Source organism: Accipiter gentilis, chromosome 10 (assembly GCF_929443795.1).
Source record: "Accipiter gentilis chromosome 10, bAccGen1.1, whole genome shotgun sequence".
NCBI lineage: Eukaryota > Metazoa > Chordata > Aves > Accipitriformes > Accipitridae > Astur > Astur gentilis.
Window position 1 is genome coordinate 1964524 of NC_064889.1, and position 21220 is coordinate 1985743.

Consider the following 21220-nt stretch of genomic DNA (forward strand, 5'->3'; position numbering starts at 1 on the left):
TAGCACACTTTGGCAGACCTGACAGCATGCTGAGGCTGTTCCAATCATGTTCACAGCTGGATTTTGCTTGGATGGGACAATGCATGCGCAGAGGAATTGCCAGCTGAAACGTGTCTGTTTCTGTAATGAAGAGCACGTTTCTATAATGAAGTTGGCACAGCTTAATGTCTGACTGCTGTGGATGATGAGTTGCAAACCTACAGCTGGGGTACCTCAAGGCAGGAATACTGGTCCTGCTCCAGCAGAAAGGTCTTCTCAGGCCAGTTGACACCTCCTGACAGAGCTTTCCCAGGGTGATGGGGTCTCACATGCCCCCTGCCACCTTCCCACAGCCCAAATTGGGAGATACTGCTGATGGATGATGACGGCAGTGGGATTTTACCAGGCAGCAGAAACCACAAGAGAGCTGAGATTATGGTCTGTGCATGTTCCCAGCCTCCAAGAGCAGCACAGCTCCAGCTCCCTCCTTCTCCTCTCCTTTTGCAGGTCACTGCTTCCAAAGACCCAGGTGCCAATGCAACCTGCAGAGATGATGTTGAGTTTGACCGTGGTTCTGCTGGTGACATGGACCTTGGGGAGTAAGTCCAGTTTCAGGGAAGGGGATCCAAAGGGAGATCCTGGATAGTTTCTGCCCCTCAGAGGAATTTCCTCTAACTCATGGGCCATCATATCAGAGATGGGGATGATTCAGTTTGTGATGAAATAAGAAAAAAATGGAGGAAAATGCTGAACTTACAGAGCCTACAGGTTGGGAGTCTCACCTACTGCTGTTTACATGTATACACAGCTTGTAAGCAGGAACTGGAGCTTCCTGCTAGTAAAAAAGCTTCCTGCTTTCATTGCTAATAAAAGCAATAAAAATTAACAGAAAGGAAACAAAGTATATATTTATTGACAAAGGCTGATGCTGATACACTATGCATGGAGGAGAGCATAACTCCACTGTCAAGGCTTTTGCTTGACTCAAATGGACATTGTGGGGGTCAGAAGTAGGGAGAGGCTTCTTCTGATACAATAAGAAAGAAGCAGAAAATGAAGATCCTCTGGGAGTAGACTGGTGGGGGACAGAATTTGATTTGGGGTCATCAGGATCACAAGCAATTTCTAATTTTAGGCATTGCTTATCCCTCAATAGGAGTGCAAAACTTGTCTAAAAAACTGTTTGTTCAGAAAGATTATGGGAAAATATCACAATTTAAATATAATATAATGGAGATGCTCGTTTCATGTATTTTTTTTTTGCTGCTCACCAAGTGGGTACGGTCTCTTCCAGGAGCCCAGAAGAGCATCTCCTGGGAGGTCCAGCGCTACGATGGCTGGTACAACAACCTGCTGCACCACAGCCACGGCTCGGTGGGTGAGTGCCAGGCCTGGGGATGGGGATGGTGGGACGGGGCAAGCTGGCACTTTGGCATGTGGCTTGCTTTACAACTGAGAGAGAAGCCTTTTCTGACTTGAGCCTGAACCAGGCAGGTGACCAGGCAATGCCACCTCCCATGGTCCTGAGAGGTGGCTGTTTGAACTCAAGGTAGGTCCCTAGATGCACTTAAGAGCCTCTTTAGAGCAGTCTGGAGGGGCCAAGCAGCCAAGTTTTGTCTCCCATGTCCTGGCCTTGCCACTTTTACCTGCTGTCCAGGCACCATCTGCAGGTCATGCTGGTGGTGGATCACTCTTGGAGCAGAGCTGTGCCTTTGAGGGGTCATTCAAAATATCCAAGGTAGGGAGGACCCAGCTCTTCCCAGTAGGTGTTTCAGTGATGGTCAGGGATCCCAGAGCTAGGAAAAGGCATCTTTAGCCAAAATGAGAGTGCTGTTCAAACAGCATTCAACACAAGGCCAGAGACAGATGTGTTCATGGTCCAGACTGCAGTAGGTGTGCCGGACCTACTTTTTTCCGCTCTGCACAGGGCAGATTTTGCACTGTTGGGCTGCTGTGCAGCATGTAGTGGTCTATACTGGGACAGGCATGCAGGATTTCCCTGTGCCAGTAGTGAGCTACATGACCACAACCAGCCCATGGGCCCACCTCCAGGACATGTCTCCGAGCCAGGGACCAGGGCAGATCAGGCATGATCTTATCTCAAATACTAAAGATTACGAATCCTCCTATTTCCTGCAGCCCAAATAGGTCACCTACACAGTGACACAAGGCATGGTGGCAATTACACAGCTTTCTGTGAGTCCAAAGGGCTCTCCAACATGACGGGTGTCATCAGTCCTTTGGTTACACCAAAGCCTGTCAGAGAGATCCAGCGGGTCCTGGCAGACAAGATGTCCCTCTTCCAGAGCAGACAGATCAGACCTTAACATTTGGAAACTAAGCCAGTAATTCAGGATTTCCCCTAGTCTGGGGAATTCCAGCAAATGAAGCCTGCCACACTGGTGAAGAACCTTTCAAAAAGAACTTGCTCATCAGTGCGAAATGACCTCTCGCCTCCGGGCTTTTCAGTTATGGTACAGGCAGTGGGTGTGAAGTCAGGGTGTTTCTCTCTCATCTTCTCCATTGTCTCTCTGCCTCTCCAGCTGTTCCTTCTCCTGTTCCCTGTGGTGTTGGCAATCACCACGCTTGTGTAGGATTGCATAGCCAACATGGGCAGCTTAACATCAGTCCGGTTACCCACTGGAACACACCACCCCAGACCTCCAGGAGACAAAGGGGATACACATGGACCAGAGAAGGACAACTGGAAGGGAACATGCCCATGGAGGATAACCTCCTAGTTTTAAGAGGACTGATCCCAGTGTTGCAAGAAGTTTTGGGTGTTGGTACCAAAACTTGCATGTTCTTGGCCAATATAAGTGTCTATGCCATCCTCTTGCTCTCTTCTGGGACCCTTGCACATGCTGGTGTACCCCACTATTGCTGCATCTCCTATCTGTTGGGTGCTGCTGGACCCATGTCATCTTGCTTTGGTGCCACAGGTGCCAGACTGTTGCGTCTCCTGCCAGCCAACTACGCAGATGGTGTCTACCAGGCACTGCAGGAGCCCCGCGTGCCCAACGCTCGCCAGCTCAGCAATGCGGTGGCACGGGGACCCTCTGGGCTGCCCTCCCGTAGGAACACAACCGTGCTGGCTGTCTTCTTCGGTAAGAGCTGGGGCCTGGCACCAGGTGGAAAGATGTTGGTTTGGGTGGAAAAATGTTGGTTTCTCACACCCCAAGGCCATGCGTCAGAGCGCTCCTCACCCAACACTTCATAGCAGACACACACCCGAGAGATAAGGCCTTGGGTATTGCCATACCAAAGTATTGTCCCGCCAAGAGAGTTTGCATGAATTTTTGGTGACCTTTGGCAGTTGCCCCAAATGCTGGTGTTTGTCATTTGGGAACTTCCTCGTTTGTTTTAGCGGTAGAGTTACCCCATTGCAAAACGCCTGACAGATAAGAGCCGCACTGTGACTTATTGCTGGGCAGAATTGCTGCAAGTTGGAGCAGTTTTTGCTGTCACTCAGGAGCTTGGCAGTGTCTTGGGTGCCCAAGCTTGAGGATGGCTGTCTCTGGGAAATACCCTCAGCTCATTGAGAAAACAGGCTAAACTTGTCAAAGAAGCGGAGACAATTAACTCCCCATACAGCTTAATGTTCATACACGTCCCCAGACACCTCAGCAGGGGTGCTTGGCCCCAAGATGGGCCACAGGAGGGGCAGACACTAGTGCGGTACCATTTAGCTTCTCCCTGGAGATAGTTTTTCCTAACACAGGAAAGCTCATATGGGCCAACAGCAACGGCAACCACCAGGCTCAGCATCGGAAGCAACCCTTGGGCTTGAAGGCCACAGGCAAGGAGGAGCTCAGGGAAACAGTGGCTAAATGCAGAGTTGCTGGTGATCTCTGAACATCTGCTGGCTGAGTTTCTCCACCCTGGTCCCTGAATGACCCTACCTTACTCACAAGGTCTGGCCAGGGGCACCTGGAGCCCTGTTCCTGTGGAATGGCGTTCAGCACATCGGGGCTGCAGCCCAAAGTGACTTTTTCAAAGTCGCAGAGCAAATCAGCAGTGAAGGGAGAAAGGAAACCACTCTTGCTGCAAAGGGTGGCCCTCTCAGCCCACGTATGGCTCAGCTGCTCACCATCACATCCTGCTCCAGGTGCTGGTGGCAGTCCCCCCAGCTGCTGACCATGCTTGGGTCTCTGACAGGTTTCTATGTGCTCTTGGACATCCTGGAGGTGGAGAAACCTGGCTGCCCTGCTGAGTTCCTGAACATCCACATCCCATCTGGAGACTTTGTGTTTGACCCTGCAGGCACTGGAGAAGTGGTCCTGCCCTTCCAGCGCATCCACTGGGTGATGGAGACGGGGCAGAGCCCCAACAGCCCCCGGGAACAGGTAGGTAGCATTTGCTTTGCTCTTCACCTTTCAGCTAAATTCCTCTTCACCCAACGTTGGGGTCTGTAGCAGCCAAGATAGCGTTTGCAAAAATAAAAGGAGAGCACCACTGTTTCCTTAAAAATATATGTCTCTCAAGTGTTCGAACCAATTGCAAATGAACCCAAAGCACAACCTGCAAGGTACTGGTTTGCATGGAGCAACATTTGTGGTTGCTCAAGGTCAGTGCTTTTCTTCGCCAGAGAAAACATAATTACTCTAGATCTGCCTGTGTCATCTATTTTAGTGCAAATTTTAGTATCTTGCATGGTTTACGGAGAAGACAAAATGGTAAAGCAGGAGCAATTCACAGTCTTCCTTGACTGCCAAAGTTTTTATCACTTCAGTCAAAATGAGCAAAAGTAGGGCTGTCTGTATCTGGTGAAACAAGGGATAACTGGAGCCTTTTTAGCACAAGTGTAATGAACTTCCATAACCAATCATACATTTGTGCCACTCTAGAAGGTCAGTAATTATGACACTTTTTTTAGGCACCACTTATCTTTAGTAATATATCACAAAACTGAGCTGGTACTGTCATGAAGTTCTAAAGCTTCTCTGAATTTCAGTCATTTTGGAAAAAAATCCAGATTTTCCCCCAGTTTCTCCATATTTTGCTGTGCTGAGGCTGGATATGTTCCCAAGCCCATGTGATTTTTCTTTGATGCTGGAAAGCTTCCCAATCAAAATCCCCAAAGCAAAACAGCTCGCTGAACCTTTCACGTGATAAACCATCAAAAGACCAGACTAGCAAGTCATGTTTTTAGCAGTATTTCAAGCCTTAGAAAAAATGAAACCTCCAGCATGTTTTCAGACTAAAAAGGATGTTTTCATGAAAACATTTGGCAGGGGAGATATTCAACATGCTGCCAAGGCAGTGGGACTGCCTGTTGCAAGGACAGGGCTGCCCAGAGGGACAGCTCCAGTGTTTCCAGTTTCCCCAGAGATGGGTTTAGTCCCTTTCCATCCTGGTCTTGCCTACATAGGGATTCACAGATGTCTGCTTCTGGGCATAGCTGAAAATAATTGGGGGAAAAAAACCCAAAATGTACTTGTGAAAAATCTGTACCTGGTCTTTTCCTGTACCTGGCACTAATTCCTGCAGTTTGCATAGAGATTGTCAGTGTATATATTTGCATCCTGATAGCTCTTGTTAAAACAGGGGATGGGGTGGCTGCTTTGCAAGACCAAAAGGGCCAGGTTGGGGCTTTTCAGACCTTTTTTTCTGCACCTTTCCACCGAGACCCTGGTACCTGTTAATGCCTGTTCCCTGTGCCTGCCCTAGACCAACAAGGTGACGGGCTGGCTGGATGGCAGCTCCATCTACGGCCCCTCGCACTCCTGGAGTGATGCCCTGAGGAGCTTCTCAGGAGGAAGGCTGGCATCAGGGCCCGGTGGGCGCCTCCCGAGGGAGACAGATGGGAAGGTCCCCATGTGGAAAGCGCTGGATCCGTCCACGGGACAGGGTGGTCCCCAGGGGATCTATGGTAATGGTGACCATGCTCAATGGGTTTTCACCTGCTTGGCTCCATCCCTGACCATGAGCTTTGGGAGCAGGAGGTCCCTGAAGCCAAGCCCAGAGGTGACCTCGGGAAAGGGCAGGGGTGCGTTGTGAGCCAGGACATGTGGGTCAGGAGTCCCATGGGAGGGCAGGCAGTTTCCCAGCCCAAGGGGGAGGAAGATACATGCCCCACCAAAGGCTTCCCAGCAAAGACATGCCGTGACATTAAGGTGCCACATCCCCAGGAGACAACGGGTCACTTCCCAGCCAACATGCAGAGACTGGTGGGTGCTGGTCCCTCTGACTTGAGGTGATCTCCTCTGGGGAAAGGGGCTACTGCCGATAAAAACCTACTCAGCTTGTTTGAAGTTCTCACCTGCCCAACCTTTGGTCCGTTCTGGAGGCCTAGTGCTGCTTCTCACTCACTAAGGCTGCTTGTCCCCCTGGGGAGGGAGGAAGGGCGAGGGGACGAGGGGATGCTGGGCTGCAGCCACAGGGCTGGGGTTGCTCCAGCCATGGGCAAATCTAGACCCAGTAGCAGCATCCCCCACTGATGGTCCTGGTGGCTTTTGCAGACCTGGGGAGTGCCTGGGGGAATGAGAACCCCTTCCTGCAGGCTGAGAGCATCACCTGGTTTCGGTACCACAACCACCTGGCTACAGCGCTAGCCAAGGCACACCCCACCTGGCCTGATGAGGACCTCTTCCAGCATGCTCGCAAGTGGGTCATCGCCACTTTCCAGGTAAGGGATGGGACCGCCAGCTCTACCAGGACCCCAACATCCTCCCTGGTGCTGGCCCTGACCCAGGTCACCTGTGCCCTAGAGCATCGTGCTGTACGAGTGGCTTCCAACCCTGCTGGGGAGAAGTGTCCCGGAGTACAAAGGTGAGGGGCACAGTGGGTGATGGCGTGCAGGGAGCAGGGGTGCAGGGAGCAGGGCAGCCAGGGGATGGAGTGGGAGAGGGAGCTTGGCCCCCTTTCCCTCCAGCCTGGCTGCTGCCTCACAGGTTACCAGCAGCACCTGGACCCCAGCCTCTCGCCGGAGTTCGTGGCGGCTGCAGGGCAATTCCTGGCCACCATGGTGCCACCAGGTGTTTACAAGAGGTAGGAGCAGCCCAGCAGGGCTGTGGGACAGCAGTGCCCATGCCGGGGAAGGGGATGCCCAAGATGGGGTGGTGGCTGGGGATGGTCCCTGTCCCTTCCCCACATCCTGCCCCTTGCTGGGACAGCCAAGCCCTGTCAGCTCAGGGCAGCCCCAGCCAGGGCTGTGGGTCCAGCCCTTCTCTGCTGTTCCAGAGACCCCAGTTGCCAGTTCCAGGAAGTGCCTGGTCCCGGTGGTCCATTCCCAGCAGTGCGGCTCTGCAACAGCTACTGGAGAAGAGAGGTACAGGGAAGGGAGCGCAGGGGTCCTGAGGATGTGGCAGGCTGGCTGGGGGAATCTTCATTCCTTCCTTTTTGTTGTGGAGGACCCCACAGGGGTCTGAAAGGGAGATTGGACACAGAGCATGACAGCCAACCAAGGGGTGTGAAATTCTCCCCATCCAGACATCCCCAGATGCTGCCTTCAGCTGCGGCAGGATCAGACCTCAAGGTTGAGCTGACACAGGGAAAATGAGCCTGGAAGAAGTCCCTAGTCCCCCTACACCCAGAGTCTGCACCCCTATGGGCACCAGTTCAGGGGTGTGGGGCTACCCCATGTCCTTGGTCCTGCAAGGAATCACCTGCTCTTCCCATCTCCCCTCAGAGCATCGGGCCGAAGCAGGCAGAGGATGTGGACAACCTCCTGCTGGGGATGAGCTCACAGATTGCGGAGCGGGAGGACAACATTGTGGTGGAAGATCTCCAAGGTCTGCACTCCCCTGCACTGCAGATATCATGTCACTGGGTGACCCTTTCTCCCGGGGCTGTGCGGGGGCCGAGGTGGGGAGGCAGGTCCCATCGCCGCTGCCATCAGCACCCAACCACATGCTCGGACCAGCCTTAACCTTATTAATGGAGGCAGAGAGAAGCTGCAGAGCATGTTAAGTATGTCCATGGGACCTTCCTGGCAAGGGCATGGAGATGATCTCCATGTTCAGCATGGCCCATGGTGGAGGGACAAGGCCAGCCCGGCAGCTATGGCAGTTGGGGTTGCTTCTCCAGCTCTGCCTTGCCATCACCACAGCTTTGAATCCACCCACAGATTACTGGTATGGGCCCCTGAAGTACTCCCGCACGGACTATGTGGCCAGCTGGTTTCAGCGTGGGCGAGATCTTGGCCTGCCCACGTATAACCAAGCCCGGGAGCGATTTGGGTTGGAGCCTCTCCAGAACTGGTCGGACCTTGCCCCACACCTGGAGGAACAGGTAACAGGGAACTGGTCTGGGCACGGAAAGTGTGTCGGTCAAAGGATGTTGGGGCAGTCCAAGCAGTAACTGACTTCTCCAGCAATGTAAGACAAGGGACATCAGTGCGCATCCTGCCCTAGCTTATTTTCATGCCTGCAGGGCTGTTGCGTTGGGGTAACTGTGCAATTACATGGCATGACTAACTATATCCTGCCCTGGTACTAAGCTCCCATGCCACTGGATGCCCTGGCAGAATTCCCTCTGCTCACATGCGTACGGTGGGGGTTTCTGGCCAGGTCCTACAGAAGGTCGCTGCCCTGTATGCCAACAACACGGCTGGGCTGGAGCTGCTCCCTGGAGGCATGCTGGAGACTGATGGCTCCCTCTTCAGTGCCATCATCCTGGACCAGTTTGTGCGCCTGCGTGATGGTGACAGGTTTTGGTTCGAAAACACCAAGAATGGGTAAATGCCTCTTCCCTATCTGGCAGGCTGCCCACTGCTCTGCAAGCCCCAGTAATACACAAAAACTGGGGCTAGAGGAAAAAAACATCCTCCAGCTTCCTCAGTTCCTAAAGCAGTACAGGGAGTGAATCCCTCCTGCTGCTGGCCAGTGACACCTGGGGCCACCACTTGACCCCACATCTTTTTCCCCAGGCTGTTCACAGCAGAGGAAACCAGGCAGATCCGTAACACCACCTTCCGCGACATTCTGGCTGCTGTCACGGGCACAGACCCCACACAGCTCCAGCCCAACGTGTTCGTCTGGAATGAGGGTGAGCGCTTTGTGCAATGGCAGGGTGCAGGGATCAAATGGCACCAGCAAGTTAGGGAGGAAAGCAGACCCATTTTGGTGACACAGTCAGTGACTCAGTGACACAGGCATAGCATCGGGCTGCAGTTTCTCAAGCCTGACACCTGCTATGCCCCTACACCACCAAAATGTATGCAAAATGCAAGGGTTGCTTGTAAGCAAAGCGACCAGTGCTGATGTTGAAAGTGGGCTGACGTCCAGGCATGTGCATTGCATGAGTCCCTGAAGGACGTCCAGGTACAAAAATGCAATTGATGCCCTGGAAGGTCGTGCTGGGCTTAAAACTCGGCCTCTGCCTACCCCATGCTGTCACGCTCCTCACTGATCTGTCCTCTAGCTCTGTCTATATAGAAGCACGCACAGGTCTGCAGGTTAAATGATGAGTGTCCTGAAACATGATGGTTTGCAGATGAGTTAAGCTTTGTATACTGTAAATGCATAACGTTGCCTACTTTTGCCTGTAATTGAATCAACCCCTGAATATGCCCTGGGTGCCATACTACAACACCAACTCCTGCCTGGCTGCTCTGCTGACAGGGCTGTTGGTTAACCAAGTGCTGCTGGAAGGGCTGGCCGGGCTTTCCCGCAGATGTAGTTGCAACAGCAACATGGACTGTGCCAGCCAGCTTTCAGCCTGGGGAGAGCTCAGGACTTGCATCCCAGCACGTTTTGGGTTCCCAGCAGGCTAGTCCCATGCTGATATGCACCCCTCACCCTGATGTCTTCCTGTACCATCCTTGAAATGAGCTTTCCTCTCCTTGTCAAGACCCAAAGAGCCCTGCTGCCATGCTCAGGGTGAGCTGTGGTCAAACACAGAAGTATGCCTTTTCCTCTTGGGATCTTGCCACACCCTTCCCGTTTACCGAAAGCATTTTATTTGGCACACGTCCCAGCCCTTGCAAGGCATTTTAGTTCCCTTGGCATATGCTCCATGCAATTGCATAAGGGGCATTCCCTGAATTTGCAGCATCCGGATGAGCAGAGGCTCTGACCCCCAATTTGCCGTAGCCCAGAGTGCATCAGGCTCAGCCCATCCCGTCGGGAGAGGTGATGGTGCTGAACGCTTCGGTCCAGTTCTGCACTTGGTTTGCTGTGTCAGGCAAAGGTTTAACCCAAACCCAAGGGTTGTCCCCAAAGAGCTGAGTTTAATTCAAGCATCCCAGTTCTGCAGTTCCTCCTGGGTCACTCAGCAATGAACCCCACCAGCATCTTAATGCAGAGGTTCCTGGGGACGATGGAGTTGAGATGGGTAAAAGGTCCATGACACTCACAGCCTGTCTCCCCCCATGCAGGGGACCCGTGCCCCCAGCTCCAGCAGGTCACAGCTCAACACCTGGCCAACTGCACGCCCATGATGGTGCTGGATTACTTCGAAGGCAGCGGCGCAGGCTTTGGGATCATCATCGTTGTCCTCTGCTGTCTGCCTTTAGGTTTGCTGCTCTGTTTCTTTACCCATCTCCTCTTCTACCACAGAAAGGGGCTCAGTGCCCATGGACCAAGCACCTCCCAGCAGAAGCTGCTGAGTCTTGGTCACTCCTGAGGTCCCTGAGGTGGCAGGGTCCTGGGGCAGCAGGAGGGAGCAGGGCTTTCATTGAGCAGCCCTGCACTGAAGAAATCAATGCAGCATTGAACTGGGGGTGACGGGGAAGGCATAAACCCCTGTCTGCCCCAGTCACACAGGTGATGCTGCCAAAGTGGGAAGGAGTTTTGGGATATCTCATACCTCCTTCTCCAATATGTCCCCAGTGACTCTGTTTGTTGCCTGGATCGTTGCCGTTCTCCGCAAGAGAGATTTCAAGAAGCTGCAGAAGAAGCAGGGCTCCAACGTGCAGAGAGAGGTGACCAGCGAGGCAATACATGGTGAGGTGGCACTGCCAATCCTGCGATGGCGTCTGGTAATGCTACTGAAATCAGGGCACATACTGAGACAGGGCTGGGCTTGGAGCTTATATCCAGACTGGATGTAAGGAGAAATTGTTTCCCCAGGAGGATAGTCAAGCAGTGGAGCAGGTAGCCCAGAGAGGTTGTGCCATCTCCATCCTATCCACAACCTGACCAGATAAAGCCTTGAGCGGACCGGCCTGACCCTGTAGCTGGTCCTACTTTGGGCAGGAGGTTGGGCAAGAGACCCTTCCAGCCTGAGTCCCTTCCAACCTGAGTCATCCTATGACTCTCCAATTCCAACGTTCTCCAGATCACACCTTACCTGAAGGAAACCTGTGTAGAGCAATTGCACCAGTAGCTCCAGGACAGGGACTGTATCTCCTTGCTCTGGACACTGGAAAAATCCTGCCTCCCAGCTCCATGGTCTGTACTCCTCCTGTGTCCATGTGCAGGAGACACAGTGCTCTGCAGTTGGGAGATCATCATCTTTCCCTTATCATGTGTCTGGCCATGAAATCATTCCCAAACTGCATCTTGGTGAAGGAGGTGCTGGGTTGAATAGGAGCCCAGGTACGCCTTTCCAGCTGAGTCCTGTGCTCTCTCCCATCAGCCATGGAGTGGCACGGTCCCAAGACAGACAGCTCTCCCGTCTACATTCAGCTCCAAGCTGACAAAGTGCTCAAAGTGCTGGATGGGAGAGGGTCTGTGCTCCGGACCATCAGCCTGAAAGCCCATCAAAGGGTGGAGGTGATCCTCTCCAGCAACAAAGGCAACAAAGCTCTGCTCCTGAAGAGCCCCAAGGAGTACGACCTGGTGAGTACCATGCTTGGGGTATGATACCGTCTGTGGACTCTCCACAATCCTGGAGTGACCCCCGCGACCTGCCGCTGGTCACGTACACCCTGCACCACTCAGCCCTGGGCACTGGGAGCAGCATAGATCCCTGAAAGGTGGCTGTGGCCTCCTGAGAACCACCAGGTCCAGCTTATACCACGGAGTGACTGCTGTGGTGAAGAGCAGCAGCACTCGCATCCCGACTGAGCCTCTGCTGCTCACGGCCGTTCGGTGGGGTCTTTTGCAGGTGCTGCTTTTCAGCGAGGAGGCAGAGAGGAGCAACTTCATTGGGAAGCTACAAGACTACTTGAAGGAAAGTGGCCTTGATCTGCATATATCTGAGATGAAGGAGCAGAGCCTGATGAAATGGGCAGTCACCCAGGAGCAGAGAAAACAAATTCTGGAGACTTTCTTCAGGCACCTGTTTGCTCAGGTATGTAGAGGTGTGGCAGGCTCTGATGCATGGAGGAAGGTATTTCTGTATTGATTAAGCAATGAATGGTGCTGCTGTTGCTCTCCGTCAGAGCTGGTAAGCCATGCACAAGGAAGCTGCCAATACTTTCAGGACCAAGGGACATTTTCCCTTGCAGAAGACAAAGGGAGTTCTCCTGTGGTGATATAAAGTTGCAAAGAGACTTTGGATGATGTAACTGAGGTCTCCGTAATGGTCAGTGGTGATTAGTGTGAAAGTCACGTTGTGTAGGTGAGACATGGGACTTCCCTATGGTATCTGCCAGAGTTTTGTGCTGGGGAGCCACTGGTCTTTGTGCAATAGGTCAGGCAAGTGAACACCAGTCTTCTGCTCTGCCAGCACTTATGGGATTTCTTTTGTGGGACACAACCTGCAGGTGCTGGAAATTGACAGGTCCAATGCTGGAGAGCTCAACTTCGAATCTTCACAGAAGGCGAAGGAGTCTCTAACATGTGAGCTGAGCAGGGCTGAGTTTGCTGAGGCCCTGGGACTCAAAGCCCACTCCATGTTTGTGGACTCCATGTTCTCCCTGGCTGACAAAGACAGCAATGGCTACATCTCCTTCCGGGAATTCCTGGACATCTTGGTGGTCTTCATGAAAGGTGGGAGCTGGAGCTGCTATTGTCTTCATCTGTTGCCCTCAGTCCTGTTTCTAGGATATGGCAATGCCACCAGCAGAGTGAAGAACAAGATCCATCCAGCAGGTCAATCTGTAGACACTCCTACAGATTAAAATTCCCTTCACTTAGGACAGCTTCAACTTGAGTTATGGGGCAGTGACAATGTAATTATGTTTTATGAAAGACTGTTCATGAGGGGAGCTATCTTTCACCACCATAGATGTCTGCCTTGTCTCCTGAACAGACCATGCATCATGTCATTGAGAGATGATAATAAGTGTGTCTGATATCATAACTGATCCTCCCTGAATGACCACTGGAAAGGTGGATTCATAGATGGAGGTGGTGAATGCCAGATTCAATCAAAGCAGGTCCCAGAAAAATCATTGCTGTCCAAAAGTACATTTTGAGTTTGCAAAATAATGCACAACAAAGAATGTGTATCATCTACCTGATTTTTCACCTTGCACTTGAGAAAGTCAAGTCGCTGTTCAAGCTGTGATCAGCAGTGTGCTTTCAGTCTTTTCAGAGCTGGGTGAGGCTTCACTGCTGCAGGCCCAGACTCTCAAGGATGGTGTTTGAAAGCAACTTGTTGATGAAAATAGGATCTTGTTCTTCAGCTCTCTCCCTCTCCACCAGGGTCCCCAGAGGAGAAGTCCAAGTTGATGTTCAGGATGTACGACATTGATGAGAATGGGTTTCTCTCCAAGGAGGAGTTTCTGAGGATGCTCAGGTACTTCTCCTCATCTCTAGATGTTTTCACAATGTCTGTAAACATAGATGTCTTCAAAAGCAGCTCCCACTTTCTGTGCTTCACTCCCCAAGGGTGCTACATGAGAGCCCATGGGCTCAACACTCACAACCATGAAACTGGTCTGGGGCTCTGCCCTGTGTTACTCGAAGGACTCAAGCTGTGGCCCTCTGAAGTTTCCATCTCTCCTCCTTGCTCCAGGTCCTTCATCGAGATCTCCAACAACTGCCTGTCAAGAGACCAGGCAGAGCAGGTGACTGAGTCCATGTTTCGGGCCTCAGGGTTTCAGGACAGGTATGAGCTGACGTGGGAGGATTTCCACTACATGCTGCGGGACCACGACAGTGAGCTTCGTCTCACCCAGCTCTGCATCAAAGGTCAGTGGACAGGAGTACTGGGTCACCCCAGGCCCTGCAGGGCTGGAGGCAGTGGCCAGCAGCCAATATGTAGCTCCCAAATCCTGTCCCATCAATCTCCCCAACCCCACTGCGGCAACGGGGCATCAGCTGTAGCTCCATGTGTGACAGGTTTGGGTCAGCTCAGAGCCTCTCCCCACCACACCCCTGACCAAGGGGAGATGCCTAAACCTCATCCACCGCATCTTGCACACTCTGAATGGCTGTTTGTCCTTTTGGCTCCTCAAAGGTGTCCCCGAGGTGCTCAAGCAAAACCTGCACAACCGCGTCTCCTTCATAAAAAAGAAAGAGCCAAAAGGGTAAGCTCTTCTCCTTAGTCTTGCTGCTGCTGCCATTTCTTCCTCTCCTTCTGCCCTGATCACATCCATCCTTCACTTCAGCCCCTCCAGCAAATGCTCCCACCAGGTGTTCGCACACACAGCACTGGGGAAGGGGGATGACCATGCTGGGACATGCCCGTGAGCAAGCTGGAGGCTGTGGTGGGGCTTCTGCTCTCCTCCCCTGGCACCCAGGCAGGCAGAGGGGAGGAACTGCCTCCTGCAGAGACCCTGTTGATCCACTACGTGGGGATGGGAGTCCTACCTTGCTTTTCAGAGGGGCAGGTTATCTTGGAGTGAATCCAGCCCATGTACCACACAATTAAATTTGACACAATGTCCTGGTTTCAGTTGGGATGGAGTTAATTTTCCTTCTAGTAGCTAGTATAGCGTTATGGTTTGGATGTTGATAACACTGATGTTTTTCAGTTGTTGCTAAGTAGTGTTTATAGTAAATCAAGGATTTTTCAGCTTCTCATGCCCAGCCAGCAAGAAGGCTGGAGGGGCACAAGAAGCTGGGAGGGGACACAGCCAGGGCAGCTGACCTAAACTGGCCAAAGGGGTATTCCATACCATGTGATGTCATGCCCAGTATATAAACTGAGGGAGTTGACCCGGGGGGGACAGCTGCTTGGGAACTAACTGGGCATCGGTCAGTGAGTGGTGAGCAATTGCATTGTGCATCACTTGTTCTGTATATTGCAATTCTTTTATCATTATTATTATTGACATTTTATTATTGTTATTATTATCATTATTAGTTTCTTCCTTTCTTTTCTATTAAACTGTTCTTATGTCAACCCATGAGTTTTACCCTTTTCCTTCTGATTCTCTTCCCCATCCCACTGAGGTGGGAGTGGGGGGAATTGAGTGAGTGGCTTCATGGTGCTTAGTTTCTGGCTGGGATTAAACCATGACAAACAAGCAGGCTTGCAGAGGAGAGAGCTGGACACCTTCTCAGCTAAGTCTGAGATGGAAAGTGGAGAAACGGAAAATTTTGGCAAGTCCTTCCTTGCAAGTACAGCTTTGGGCTAGACATAGCTCTATTTCCAACAGAACCATCTCAGAGGAAGAGAAAGACCCAAACGTGGACACTGTGAGCCACTACGTGGAGCGAGAAGGACAAGAGCTGAGGAAGAGACAAGGCAGAAAGTGAGTATGCTCTCCCTCCTCGCTGGGCATGCTTCTTGGGTTCACGTTCAGCTTGTTTGCTCCTTCTCATATCTCTGTTAGACTGGGTAGCCCTCCAGTCAAATGGCACTGCTGCAAGGAGCCAGCACCCCCATGATGATGGTGCAACGTAGGGAGGGGATGCGAGACTATCCCTGCAGAAGATACCCCAGCCCAGGCAGGCACATCACAGCCTCTTGCTGGCCAAGGAGCCATGGGAACAGCCCTGTCTTGGTGGGGGCAGTGCCATAGCTGGGTCTGGGTGATGTGCCTCTATAAAAAAAAAATGAAGTGGCCAACTCCAGAGCCTGGGATAGTGTTTTTTAGAGTGTACGCCTTGCCAGCAGAGAGGGGCTTTGCCTGGTAGGTCCTGCCTGCACTCCTCTGCCCCTTGGGACACTTTTGGTTCACCCATGGGCTGCCTGCGAGAGCTGCAGGAGAGATTCTGGTCCTCACTGCTGTGGCAGCAGCAAATATTTCTACAAGGAAGCAGTTCAGAGGTTGTTACTCATGGCCAGAATATCCTGATTTGCCTTAATAGCTCCAAGGACCTTCCCCTACCCTGGGATCAGTTTGAAGGGTTGAATATTACAATGAAAATTATCTTTTACAGTTCTGATCTATGTTTTCATTTATGAGTCACTATCTGCACATTTGTTACTAGCTTTCAAAAGTGCGCAGACTGCGGGATGACCTGAGATCAACTGTTGACACTGTGCACAGGTCACTGCTGTCACCAGTATGCAGAGGTGGTCACAGTGCTGTACAGGGAGGAAGACCCAAATCTGGGCAGCATGGCCCTGAGCCATACTTTGCTGGCTAAACCTCAAAATTACACCAGCCTCCCTGTATTTGCCAGGGTGAATCAGTACCAGCTGCATTTGTATACTGAAGCGCAACGGAAGAAGTATGAGCGGAACAAAATTCAGCAGAAGATCCAGGAGTTCAAGCGCTTCATTGAGAATTACCGGCGCCATATCGTCTGTGTGGTCCTCTTCTCTGCCATCACCGCCGGCGTGTTTGCAGAGCGAGCCTACTGTGAGTGCCCATCCAGCCCTGCTGGCCCAGACATGGAGGGCTTGGCTCCTCAAATCTGCTGGTTGCATGGGGCAACCTGGTGTGTGAAAGGTCCCAACGCAGCTTTGGGGAACAGTGTTGGTCCTCCCCTGGAATAACCAAAGGATTACTGAAGTTGGAAGGGACCTCTGGAGGGGTCTGGTCCAATGCCCTGCTCATAGCGAGGCCAATTTCAAAGCTGAATGAGGCTGCTGAAGGCCTTGTCTAGAGAAGGTTTGAAGAGCTCTAAGGCTGGAGAACCCACTACCTCATTGGGCCTGTGCTAGTTTTTGACCATCCTCCTTGTGAAGAGTTTATTTGACATCAAACCTGAATTTCCTTCAGTGAAGATTGTGCTGTTGCCTCTCATCCTTTCACTGTGCATCTCTAAGAAAGAATTTGGCTCTCTCCGCTCTGTAATACCCATTAAGTGGTTGCAGACAGCCACAAGGCCTTCCCTGACCCTTCTCCTCCAGCCTGAACAAACCCATTTCCCTCAGCCTTTCCCCTGTGTGACGTCCTCCAGCTCCCACCCATTCTGGTGGCCTCCACTGGACTCATTCTAGTTTGTTGATGCCTCTCATGTTGGGATGCCCAACTGAGGACACAGTATGAAGATGCAGTTCCACAGTGCCCAGCAGAGGAGGACAATCCCCTCCTTTGACCTCCAAGGAGACCCTGTCACCCAGCAGCTCTAGGGGGGTCTGACATGGAAATTGTGCCCCTGTCCCCACACAGCCCCATCCCTGGTGATCTTTTCTTGGTGGACCCACACAGATGGCTGTCCCCTTGTTTCAAGAAGGGTCATGGCCCTCAGCGCTGGGCACATTGACACACCCTCCGCTCTCTCTTTCCAGACTATGGCTTCGCATCCTCCAGCACTGGAATCGCACAGACCACCTTTGTGGGGATCATCATCTCCCGGGGATCAGCTGCCTCCATCTCCTTCATGTACTCCTACATCCTGCTTACCATGTGTCGCAACCTCATCACAGTCCTACGGGAGACCTTCCTTAATCACTACATCCCCTTCGATGCCGCAGTAGACTTCCACCGCTGGATAGCTATGGCAGCCCTGATTTTCTCAGGTACGTGGGCTGCTGGGGGATGTGCCACCCATGAACCACAGCTAAAGCAGGAGGACCAGCCCATCATGGCACAGCAGGACCAGGCAGAAGCTTGAAGACCTGTATGGAGCCTGCAGAGACATAGATGCTTTGCATGAGAGAAGAGGAGGAATTGCCAGGTCCCTGGGCACTTCAACAGGGTCTGCCACATCTCCATCCACAGCAACACTGATGCTTTTCTCTCCCGGTTTCTGTCTCTTACAGTGCTCCACACTGCAGGTCACGTAGTTAACGTCTACATCTTCTCAGTCACACCTCTCAGTGTGTTGTCCTGCCTCTTTTCCAGTGTCTTTGTAGATGATGGGTAGGTGAAATTTAAAGCACAGTCCAGAGAAGAGTGTCCTGGGCATGGACAGGAATGAAAATGGAAATGAGGAGTTTGCTCTGGCCACTCCATGGTGCAATCTCTTGTCCCTCTCCAGGTCACAGCTCCCACAGAAGTATTACTGGTGGTTCTTCCAGACTATTCCAGGTGAGACCACCTAGCAGGCAGCCCTGCATGCCTGTGCTCAGGACAGGCAGCCCTCTGCCCAGCCCAGGTAGAGCCCCAGTGGGGCTGCCCTGATGCCCCCCAGGACCCCCCAACCCCTCCTTTCACAGGCATGACGGGAGTGCTGCTGCTCGTGATCCTGGCCGTGATGTACGTGTTCGCCACCCACCACTTCCGACGCGTCAGCTTCCAGGGCTTCTGGATCACCCACCACCTCTACGTGTTGCTCTACATCCTGGTAAAGCATTAGGGCTGGGAGGGAGGGGTGGTGCTGATGCACCGCAAGACCCTGGCGCAGCCCAGCTGATGAGATGAAATAGCCAGGGAGGTCCCAAAGGACCTGGTGGCCCCAGTCCCAGCTCCCCGCTGCTGCTGAGCTGCCACCAAATCAGTCACGGGGTGATGGCTTGCAGTGCTGAGCACCATGCTGATGGGGGACTGCTCCCTGCCCAGGTCATCATCCACGGCAGCTACGCGCTGATCCAGCAGCCCCGCTTCTACATCTATTTCATCATCCCGGCTCTCATCTATAGTGCAGACAAGCTGCTCAGCCTGAGCAGGAAGAAGGTGGAGATCAGTGTCGTGAAAGCCGAGCTTCTGCCCTCAGGTACCACAACATCCCTGGCCACATGGCCCAGGCTCTTCGCAAGAGCATCTGGAGCTGCAGCAATGGAGGAACCTCCACCACACAATGCCTCCACCATAACAAAGTCCCCATCCCCGTCCCCCCTTCCAGATGTCACTCACCTCCGGTTCCAGCGGCCACTGGACTTTGACTACAAGTCCGGGCAGTGGGTGCGCATCGCCTGCGTGGCCCTGGGCACCACAGAGTACCACCCCTTCACCCTGACCTCAGCGCCACATGAGGATACGCTGAGCCTGCACATCCGGGCCGTGGGACCCTGGACCACCCGCCTGCGAGAACTCTACTCCCCAGAGAGCCTGGCCCTCATCGGCAAGCTGCCCAAGGTGAGCCCCACACTACTTCTCCGGGACGGGGACCTCTGAGCCTGAGAGCATCTCAACAATGGGTTGTGCCCAGCCTGAGGCATTTCTCCAGCCTTGAATGTGGCCAAGACCTGGGCAAGCAGAGGCAGGAGTTGCTCTGCTGATGGCTGCTCCCTTCCAGCTCTATCTGGACGGGCCCTTTGGAGAGGGCCACCAGGAGTGGAACAAGTTTGAGGTGTCAGTGCTGGTGGGAGGAGGCATTGGGGTGACGCCCTTCGCATCCATCCTCAAGGACCTGGTCTTCAAGTCCTCCATAAACTCCAAGCTGCTGTGTAAGAAGGTAAGAGGAAGCATCTGAAAGACAAGAGCCCTCCCAAGATGCCTCCTGCTGCTGCTGGCCTCTTTGGGGGTAAAATCCTCCATGATCCTTCTGGGAAGGAGCCCCATGGGTATGCATAAGGGTGCTGGCCCCACTCTGAGCCTCACCCCCATGTGCCACAGATCTATTTCATCTGGGTCACACGCACGCAGCGGCAGTTTGAATGGCTGGCGGACATCATCCGCGAGGTGGAGGAGGCGGACAGGAATGACTTGGTCTCTGTGCACATCTACATCACACAGCTGGCCGAGAAGTTCGATCTGCGCACCACCATGCTGGTGAGCCTGGCCACCTGCCGGGGAGGCTGCCATGCTGTGCTGGGCCATGCTGGGCCATCTGATGAGCACTGATCTCTCTTCCAGTACATCTGCGAGCGGCACTTCCAGAAGGTCCTGAACAAGAGCCTCTTCACAGGGCTGCGCTCCATCACCCATTTTGGGCGCCCTCCCTTCATACCCTTCTTCAACTCGCTGCAGGAGGTGCACCCCGAGGTCAGTGCCCGGCTGGGGACAGGAGGATGGGCACCCACCAGCCGGTGTGGAGGACTGGTCCCAGTCTGTCCCTGAGGCCCTGGAGACCTTGGTGGTACTAAAGGCCCCTTCTGCCCTGAAGGGGCATGAACCCCACTTTCCCTCTGGAGCCAGGATGAGCTGCAAGAGTCAGCAATGCCCCATACCAGACAAACACCCGCTGTTATGGTGAGACCCCAGCTGCAGTCACTGCCCAGAGCTGGCAAAGACCCTGGGGGATCCCATCCTTCCTCCATGGCCTCAGCAGCTCCATGGGGAAGTGACAACCTCCCCCAAAACCTCCTCAGTCTGGGACAGACTGCTCAGTCAGCATCTATGCTCAAAGCTGCCACAGGGCAAGGGGCCAAGGAGGAGGCTGGACTGGGGGGAGAACTGGTGCTGCTGAGTTTGACCTGTTTGCCTCCTTCCTTCCCCAGGTGCAGAAGATTGGGGTGTTCAGCTGTGGCCCACCCGGGATGACAAAGAGTGTGGAAAAGGCTTGCCAGCAGCTGAACAAGAAGGACCAGACCTACTTTGCACATCACTATGAGAATTTCTGACCCTACCCCATGCTGTTTCACCCCCGGGCTGCAGTCTTCATTGGAAATGTGCGTTCAACCCCAGCACCTGTGTGGCAATGCTTCGGGTGGTCATGGTCCTGGGCTCTCACCCAACAGCATCCCCGGGAGAAAGCCATCCATGGCCAAGAACATCGATGCTGAGACCAGCACACAGTGCACCAGTAAACTGTTGCCAAGCCAGCGTCACCCCACACAGCCCTAGTGTGAGGCCGGGGCATCCTGCTACCATCCACACACTCCTGCAGCCCCACACCCAGGGTCGGGCTGGGGTGTCCCAATGCAGAAAACCCAGTGTTCAAGTTAAGCCCAATTCTGCCACCTTAATCCCACAAGAGCTCATGCTCTGCCGAGTGGCTTGGGGAATGTCTCTGAACAGTTCTGGGGAACAGCTTGGTGCCTGCACAACTTGAATTCACAGCACTTTGCCTCGAGACCCGGCTGGCACGCACATAGGGTGAGGAGCCAGAGAGCTGCCCACCATCCCTCTCCTTGAAACAGGCTCAGCTTTCCTAATGCACTGGTTTGTGCCTGCTCCTTAGGACTCTGACCTTTCCCTAGGTTTGCATAGGGCCTCAGTTGTGTTGGTATTGGCTTCTTTCAGCAGTGTCACCGTCCTTAGATCAGGGATCATTTGCGCCGGTTTAACTAATGCCTGGCTTTG

General features: G+C 53.1%; 1 protein-coding gene across 2 annotated transcripts; it reads left to right on the forward strand.

Annotated features, from left to right (window-relative positions):
• The first annotated feature begins 514 nt into the window (after window positions 1–514).
• On the forward strand, window positions 515–20538 carry DUOX2 (dual oxidase 2). 2 transcript variants are annotated; one of them, XM_049811988.1, is made up of 33 exons: window positions 515–578; window positions 1274–1357; window positions 2922–3086; window positions 4138–4325; window positions 5650–5851; window positions 6441–6607; window positions 6690–6750; window positions 6873–6969; window positions 7162–7249; window positions 7610–7712; window positions 8048–8211; window positions 8490–8656; window positions 8849–8967; window positions 10298–10435; window positions 10752–10865; window positions 11500–11702; window positions 11971–12156; window positions 12572–12797; window positions 13455–13548; window positions 13768–13943; window positions 14212–14281; window positions 15356–15451; window positions 16329–16507; window positions 17383–17613; window positions 17857–17956; window positions 18075–18124; window positions 18253–18380; window positions 18596–18749; window positions 18879–19111; window positions 19272–19430; window positions 19592–19747; window positions 19832–19960; window positions 20416–20538. In XM_049811988.1, the coding sequence occupies exons 1-33, from the start codon at window positions 515–517 to the stop codon at window positions 20536–20538; spliced, it is 4614 nt and encodes a 1537-aa protein (XP_049667945.1). The 2 variants fall into 2 exon arrangements, with proteins under 2 accessions (XP_049667945.1, XP_049667946.1); XM_049811989.1 differs by having other exon boundaries at window positions 530–578; window positions 14212–14272.
• Window positions 20539–21220: the final 682 nt, after the last annotated feature.

Coding starts and splice junctions, on each gene's coding strand:
- DUOX2 (XM_049811988.1), top strand. CDS start 515: ATGCAACCTGCAGAGATGATGTTGAGTTTGACCGTGGTTCTGCTGGTG. Junction 5,852..6,440: donor TGGTCCCCAGGGGATCTATG/GTAATGGTGACC, acceptor TGGCTTTTGCAG/ACCTGGGGAGTGCCTGGGGG. Junction 6,970..7,161: donor CCACCAGGTGTTTACAAGAG/GTAGGAGCAGCC, acceptor CTGCTGTTCCAG/AGACCCCAGTTGCCAGTTCC.